At 46.1% G+C, this 8,307-nt stretch overlaps 1 protein-coding gene across 1 annotated transcript; it reads left to right on the forward strand.

The window, feature by feature from the left end:
- The first annotated feature begins 3,044 nt into the window (after positions 1 to 3,044).
- Positions 3,045 to 4,698, forward strand: STBD1 (starch binding domain 1). The gene is made up of 2 exons (XM_040554720.1): positions 3,045 to 3,315; positions 3,433 to 4,698. The coding sequence occupies exons 1-2, from the start codon at positions 3,060 to 3,062 to the stop codon at positions 4,227 to 4,229; spliced, it is 1,053 nt and encodes a 350-aa protein (XP_040410654.1). The 5' UTR covers positions 3,045 to 3,059; the 3' UTR covers positions 4,230 to 4,698.
- Positions 4,699 to 8,307: the final 3,609 nt, after the last annotated feature.

The following is an 8,307-nucleotide window of genomic DNA, read 5'->3' on the forward strand; positions in this document are numbered from 1 at the left end:
AATTTCAGCCTTTGCATTTGCAGACAACCTTTTTTTTTTTTTTTTTTTTTTTTTTATTTTTATACAAAAATTATAGACAGCCTAAGAGCATTTCCAAAGCACAAATTCTCTGCCACCTGGACCTTTGTTACAACCGTGACTGAACCACCTAGAACTATAGTTATATCCAGCATAAATCCACACAGCCTCGGAAGAAAGGGCTGCCTTTCCTTTAGCCACCCATTCTTGTTTTCTTCCCTCTGTTGGCACATGCGCTTGTATGGATGAAAAGGATTTATTTTTTATTATTTTTTTTAAATTTCTGAGTTAATTTTCAGCTGAATCAGTTGCCTAATCTGACCCATTTTAATGGCCACATGAAAGCAAAGGCCTGCACAAAACAGGCGGTGAGGACAGAGGAGCTGAAGGGCCAGACAATTCCTTTCTGCAACAGCGTTGATTTAAGCTGGGCTCACGTATAATCCTACCAGGTGGTTTGCAAATTATGAAGCCCTTTCCAGTCCTGCCATCCACTGCAGCCACCACAAGCAAGTAATCATGGTTAGAACTGTGTTTTCTACTGAACCTCTTGCTCACCAAGACCTCCCTCACCTCTGAACTGTGGCAGTTCATCAGAAGTGGCCATTCCATGGCAGATTATAGGGAAGGCCCAGGTCTAGGAAACAACAGTACTCAAAGTGGATTTATATCAGAGGATGCTGATGGCACCTGGAAGCAACTGAGCAAAAATAGCTGCTGTCCTCTGGGGACTACACAGGTCTTCCTCAGGAAACTGGGTTACAGAACTGTCCTTCCCTGCCTGGGAGAAGACGAAGCTTGTCTCTGGTGGCACCTTGGTCCTTTGTGACTCTTCCTAATCATTCAAATGCATTACATTAAGCAACAATTACTCCCTGAGCACTCAAAGCACTCTGTGTGCTCTGTTTTAGTTTCTTCTTCAGACACTGGGTGAAAAGGAGACTGAGCAACAGAGGAGACTTGTATGAGCATGGAAGATGAGTAGAACCAGAGGAAAACTATGCCCTTATTAAAGAAGCACCCTGCTTTTAGGTTGTCCCTTTGCCTTTCATCACTTCCACTTCTGTGTCTTCAAAATTAGCTGTTCCTTAAGGATTTCTGCAGCAGTCACTTCTTAGCTGTGCTAGTTTGGTGCCTCTTCCTTTCTAAGCCACTTGACCAGCTAAGAAAGGAAATGGTTAGCAGCTCCAAACACCACCTCTTTGGCTTTGCTGAGGGCTGGCAGAAGGATGCTCTTCTATTGTAAAGATAGGTCAATTATTGATTTCGGTCTGCTCTGCTTCAGTATGATGATCAGGAATTTTAAACTGCAGTACACACTGCCTAACAATCGGTAGCTTGTTGTGCCCTGAGAATCCCAGCTGGGCGACGTGGTGTATAAATACATGGGAATGTCTCTGCAATGAAGGCTAGAAAAAGGGATTTAAGCAAGCTACAAAAATATAATCTGCTATGCAAGAAGTCTCAATAGTTAACTTATTACAGGCAACCAGCTGTTTTACATAGCAAGGCTAAACTGAAGGTACCTATCTCCCCTTGAAGCATCAACAGAGGTAAAAGAGAGTGCACCCAAAACCAGATTCACTGAGGAAGTGCCCAGGCAGGTCCAAGCTTCTCAGCTCTTTTCTTTCACTGTATTATTGGACAGGAGATCTAAGCAGTGCATGTTTAACACGTCTGAACCCATCCCACACATCAAAGTGGATATTTATACCCACGCACAAGCTCCATACTTTGTTGAAGCAGGGCTCCAGAGAAGGCTTACTGTGGTAAGCAACAAAAGAAGAAATATTTAGATGATGAATTCTGTGTATTCACATAGGCCACCGTATACCACATGAGCCAGGGAACTTCACTCTGAAGACTGCACACTTGTGCTTCCATAAATTTGGATGACATTTACTGTCCTGTTAAGCTAACATAGCACTGCTCTTAGTGACACCGAAAGATTAGGAAGTTCACACTCTGGAAATAGACTTATTTGGACATCCACTTAGCCATTCTCTTTTCTAATGAGATAGATGATAAAAGCTCATCAGTGGGATTTAGAAACCAACACCTTTGCTTAGATAAAGGATATTAAAAAAAAAAAAACAGTGGTAAAAAGGACTGGAACTGCCTCCTGTAATTCTTCCTCTGGTGTTAAACTTTAGTGTTAGTAGCCTGACCCTTGCTGTACTGACAAATATTTTTACAGCTCGTCACTCCAGGATTACTGATTTGAAACACAGTGCAAGCCATAAATTGCATTTATGCATATTTCTGATTACCTAGTGTGAGGTTTATCTATATAGCCCTTACATTTTGAATCAAAATTTGACATCCTCACTTCAAGAGGAACAGAACTGGGTAGTAACATGAAGTTAAATTAAAACAGCTGTCAAATGTCCTCTGCGCTAATGGAATCTGAAGTCCTGGTAGTCCAAAAAAGCTTCCTGAGCTTAACAATGCAGAAGATGGAAGAGCAGGACAGTGCTAAGAAATCCAATTGTAAGCATTAGAGTATGATGCGGGCGTTACAAAATTAGGAGTAAATTTAACTCAGTTCTCAGGGACAGCAGAGAAACATGGCTTTTTTTCACCACCTGCACTGCTCAAATTAAACTGCGTAAACTTCTGCGGTTACTACAGGTGACAAGTTCACTGATCATGAACGCTTTTTATTTAAAAAGAGGAAAGCAAACCAAGCATTCACTCCCCAACTTTTGTGTGCGAGCTCTGCTCAATTCTTCAGTTACCTGTGACACAAAACACTTGCAGCACGGCTACCTCGTGCAGATTTAAACGCGGAGAAGCAGAGAAAAGGGGGAGATGACAGAAAAGGGAGCGGAGAGGCAGCAAGCCTCGCAACTTTTTCCTCACCCACCTCATTCCGAGTCTTGCTGCCTTCCTCCTCCCTCCTGCCAGCACCCAGGGGAGCTGCGGCCCGCCCCGGGGGCGGCTCCCTCCCGGGGCTGGCTCCGGCACCCGGCTTAAAGCCGGGCGGCGGGGGCGGGCCGGGGGCAGCCCCCGGTGCCAGCCCCCGGTGCCAGCGCCCGGCCATGGCCCGCGACCGCGGCCCCCCGGTGCTCCGGCAGCCGCCCGGCCCCCCGCGCCTGCCCGCCGCTCTGCCCGCCGAGAGCCGCGGCTGGGGCTGGGGCTGGCTGGGAGCGGGGCTGTGGCCGGCGCTGGTGGTGGGGCTGCTGGCCGCCCTCGTCGCCTGGCTCTGGTACGGCAGCGGCGACGGGCGAGGCGAGGAGAGCGGCGGGGAGGCGGCCGGGGAGGCCCCGCGGGCGAGGGGCGAAGCGGAGGGCACAGGTAGGGAGCGGGGGGCTGCTGCTGCTGCTGCTGGTGGGGATTCGCCCTGCCCGACCTGCGGGCGTTTGGGCTTGCTGCTGACCTTAACTATTTTTTTTTTTTAATTGTTGTGCTTAGAGGATCTTCTGGCGAGCGGCGAGCAAGTGCTGCAGCAGGCCAAGGCTGCTGCTCTGTCCAGCCGTCGGGAAGCAGGGGAGGATGCACCGCAGCATAACCACGCTGAGAGCAGCAGAGCGGCCTGCGGAGCTCCGGAGAGGGAGCAGCTGCTGCCGAAGCCGTGTGCCGCTGCCTCTGAGCCCCACGCCGGGGAGCATCCAGCCGATGTGCGTGATGGCCAGGCCGGGCAACCGAGACCCCAGGTGGGACAGGCGAGCGATGGATGGCGCATGAGGAGCTCTGGCGGTGTTTGTAAGGACGGAAGCGAGGAGCAGCTGGGTGAGCCAGCCCAGGTTCGGGACCTGGACCAGGAAGAGTGGGAAGTGGTGTCTGAGCACCTGGACTGGGGGGAGGCCGGCAAGAATGGCAGCGTGGAAGACTCGGACAGCAAGGAATGGGAACAAGGAGACTGCCCTGATGGGGACCTGAAAGCAAAGCGAGTTGCAGCGGTGCCCCCGATGTTTCAGAATATCCACGTGACTTTCCGCGTGCACTATATCACGCACTCTGACGCTCAACTGATCGGTGTTACTGGTGACCACGAGTGTCTTGGCCAGTGGCACAGCTACGTTCCCCTCAAGTACGACAAGGATGGCTTCTGGTCTCAATCTGTTAGCTTGCCAGTAGACACCAAAGTAGAGTGGAAATTTATCTTGGTTGAGAATGGGAAGGTCACACGTTGGGAAGAATGCGGTAACAGGACCCTAGTGACCGAACACGAAGATCGAATCGCTCACCAGTGGTGGGGACACCACTGACTGGATTTTGGAAGCTGCTTATCTGATGGCAAACCTGCTTAGATTAAGCACAGAGCCCCTGTAATTTCTCTCTCTTCAGTAGGAGACCTTCTCAGCTGCACAGCTCTGTAAGTCCCATATCAAACCTGGTTAAACTGTGTGAGCAGCAGATCTCGGTCCTCCCCTTTAGGAGATCATCTGGCATCCTGAAGAATCAACCTCATGGTCTGAAGATGTGCAAGGTAGGATCTGAAGGCATGAGCAGCATTCCAAGCAGCTGCCTGTCTGGATAAATCTGGACCCTGGACTTGAGTTTGCGCTGCTGTGAGCGGGGCTACGGGATGTATCTTTGTGCTGTCGGCTTAGGGCTTTAAAAGCATTCTAGGAAGTGTGGTTACCTACACTGCAATAGGAACTTAAGTGTTTTAACTTATGTAATGTATTAAGTAAGCAATAAAAACTTTCAGACTGACAGTCCTTTATAACATAACCTGTGAACTGTCTCTTAATTAACTTGGATAGAGTTGGGTTTCTTGACCAGAAATCTTAGTGCTAAAGGGTTCCTGAAAAGTAACAGGCACTCTTTGGAATAACAAAGGTCTAACTGCTAAATACTTCATTTTTCTGCTCGCTGCTCTCTAGGAAGGACCTCAGCTCAAGCAAAGGCTTGGCAGATGCATCCTTTTTTAGTCAAATCATCCCCCTGAGAGGAGAGCAAAGGTCAGAAACAACTGTCTGGGCTTAATAAATTACTTTTCAGGGAGGGAGCAGGCTTTTTTTTTTTTTTTTAAACAAACAAACAAACAAAAAACCACCACCACCAAAACTAGGCTGCTGTGATAGTCAGAGGACAGGATTCTCCCTGAAATATGTGGCATATTCTGCCTGTGAAAACACTACAGTACTGTTACAAAGTACTTATCTTGAGCTTGTTTCAAGACCAGTCTCTTCCATGTGAATTTGTTCTTGCTAACTTGCCTTCCAAGTAAGCCAGATCATACACAATGCTTCCAGCATCAATCAGTTGTTATTTTTATAAAACAGAAGCAGAGAGCTGTTCTATTTGTCTGCCTCTCATATTTTTGTTTCCAAATACATGATATGCCACTTCCAGCAAGCTCTTCTTCCTATAGCAAGGAACATATTTGCAAATCTCATGTCACTAGAACAAACTTGCTCTGCAGAGCGTAGTTTTGTGTGGGATCTGGAAGCGTAGACATCAACATTTCAGTTTGGGAAACATGCATGTTGCAAAGCTAATTTTCTCTGCCTATTTTTTCTGCTTCACATGGTAGAGCAGTCTCAGTACATGAACTAGACTAGTTTTGAGTGTTAGTTTGTGTTCTCAGGGAAAACAACCCCCTCCCAATTGTCACATGACAGCACAACTTGCTCTGTGAGTCAGTTAATTTTGCAGATAATGTTAGCTTTGCTTGCTGTTTGTCTCGAGCAACTTAAAGATTCAGGTGAGAAAGCTTGATTTCCTTACTCAGGGGAGCTTTCATACATCAGAAAGAACAAGGTAGGAAATGGGGGTGGAAGTTAAAATTCAAGACTGACTGCAAGCTTTCTGTTTACTGCTTGTCTAGGATGAAAAGCACCTTTATTTCTGTGTGGAAGTGCTGCAGGTCTGGAAGGTATGTGGGATCACTTTGGGCAACTGGATGCAAAAGGGAGAGGAAGGAGCTGACAATTCAGTAGGTGATTGCTGCTACTTCAGTGGTCTTTTAGGAGTGTGCATGTGCACACGCTATTCCTGACCTCTCTCAACAGAATACTAATGTGGGACTTAATTACTTACTACACAAGTTCAAAGGGATTAGGACTTACCTGGGCTGAAAAATTAATACTAACATCAGGCTCATTTCATCTAAGGAGCTACTGCTTCGCTGTAATAAATACTTCTCCTATTTAATTACGACTGCTTTCTTTGTGTCAACAGAAAGCCGGTAAGCTCTTTGTATTTTTTGTACTTCCCTAATAAATTAAAGAGAACAATATACCCAATATACACAGGTTTGTAGCTGAAATAGAAGCTGATCTTCAGGAATCATGGATACCCAAGCAAAACATGTTATTTCAGAAGGTCTAAAATTCTTTTTCCCATTGCTGACAGTGCTTCAAATAGTGAGGTACGGTCAACTTTAAGCACTTTTTTAATAACCACTGCCATTTGTGTGTATTTATACATACATTGCAGGCTTATCTGAGACGATTAGCTGTGGTATTAGATTAAAGTATTCACTAGAAAGCCACTTAACCCACACTAGAATAGATTCCCTAATGCAATAATGAACATGTTTCAAACAGGCTAACTCTAAGAAGTCTCTCAAATTGAGGGCATTTTTTTTTTTTTTGATTAAACACCCTGCACTTTGATCCTACAGACTGCGCATGCAGTCCTCATGATTTCATCATCTTGCTCAATGATCAGAGTTTGTTTTCTTCCTAGTAGCTGGTATGGTGCTGTGTTTTGGATTCAGGAGGACAATAATGTTGATAGCGCACTGATGTTTTAGTTGCTGCAGAGCAGTGCTTACACTAACTAAGCCAAGGACTTCCAGCTTCTCATACTGCCCTGCCACTGAGGAGGCTGGCGGTGCACAAGAAGTTGGGAGGGGACACAACCGGGACAGCCGACCCAAATTGGCCAAAGGGATATTCCATTAACGCTGGGTGTCACGCTGAAAAATAAAACTGGGGGCTTATCCAGGGGAGCTGCCATTGCTCAGGGACTGGCTGGGCATTGGTCAGCTTGTGGTGAGCAATTGCCTTGTGCATCACTTCCTTTGTTTATTCTTTTTGCTATTTTTTTTCTTTTCCTTCCTTCTTTTCTTTCTTATTAAACTGTCCTCATCTCAAACCACTACTTCTTGCATGTTTCGATTTTCTTCCCCTTCCTGGGGGCTGTATGGTGTTCAGCTGCCTGCTGGGTTAAACCACAAGGTAGATTTGAACAAAGTTGTCTCGCTACATAAAAATGGTTATGCTAGACTGGCCCAATACCTGTCTAATAGACAGTCCTGACTGTGAGACTAGTGAACCTATGTGTGAGAAACAAGTTCTTGTTGACATTTCTACATGGATCTAGCAGCCAACAGCTCAGGATTTCTAAAAGCAAATAATAAAATGCCTCGCTCACAGCTTGGCAAAGAAAGTGCAGCCAAAGACCTACAGTTTAAGCTGACCAGCTCAGACTGTTCACAACAAACTATTAGACAATTTCATTACTTCTGGGTGAAATACAATCTAGTCTTATTTGTGAAGTAGTTTGGTGCTTACTGGTGTGCCTGGATGGTAAGCTGAGCAGACAGCCTGAGGCTTGGAATGGGGACTGGGCTCCTGTTGGACATGAACTAGTTTTAAGTCACATACAGAAACTGAAACTTGCATTGCATCTTGTCTGCTATTTATTTTGCAGTTGCCTTTGCAAAAACCATAGCTGACCCACATTTTCTCTGGGAGTTAAACTTACTGTTGGGAGTCTCTCCACATGATCCATTCAAATATATTAGACTGGTGTAAGGTTTTATCTGTAGGGTGTTGGTTGCCGTCTGTGGTGTCCTGCTGTGGTCAACATTTGCCTAACAGTCCTCCTGTTATCCACCTGTACAACGTGGAATAACACAGCGCTATTCATGCTGCAAAGTCCAGGGTGTACATAGCTGGATTTGGGGTCACATATACAGCCCTTTACCTGCCCCAGGACGATCTTTCCCTTCTGCTGGAAGCTCAGACCTGTTCCTAACTGCTGGATTTCAGCATGAGGATGTTGAGCTGCCTTTTTGCTTGATAGATCTCTCTTCTCTCTGGCTATTTGTACCTCTCCACCTGCTCCCTTCCATTCTCCCAGGTCTGCAGTCTCTTAAAATTCCTTTTAGCTTGGCTCCTTGAACGCAACTGAGAATGCGCTTTTCGGTGACCTTTTACAAGCTGCCAGACTACGGGGTGAATACATGCTCTCATTTTCTACACCTCACCTTTTTCTTAGTAAATCTGTGGTAGAGCTGTCAAATATAGGCAAACTGTAATGCACAAGCCATCTGAAACAAGTGATCCTTTCAATACAACCCATTTACAGGAAAAGGGAGGTGCCTTT

This window comes from Cygnus olor, chromosome 4 (genome assembly GCF_009769625.2).
Source record: "Cygnus olor isolate bCygOlo1 chromosome 4, bCygOlo1.pri.v2, whole genome shotgun sequence".
Taxonomy (NCBI): Eukaryota; Metazoa; Chordata; class Aves; order Anseriformes; family Anatidae; genus Cygnus; species Cygnus olor.

Coding starts and splice junctions, on each gene's coding strand:
- STBD1 (XM_040554720.1), top strand. CDS start 3,060: ATGGCCCGCGACCGCGGCCCCCCGGTGCTCCGGCAGCCGCCCGGCCCC. Junction 3,316..3,432: donor GGGCGAAGCGGAGGGCACAG/GTAGGGAGCGGG, acceptor TGTTGTGCTTAG/AGGATCTTCTGGCGAGCGGC.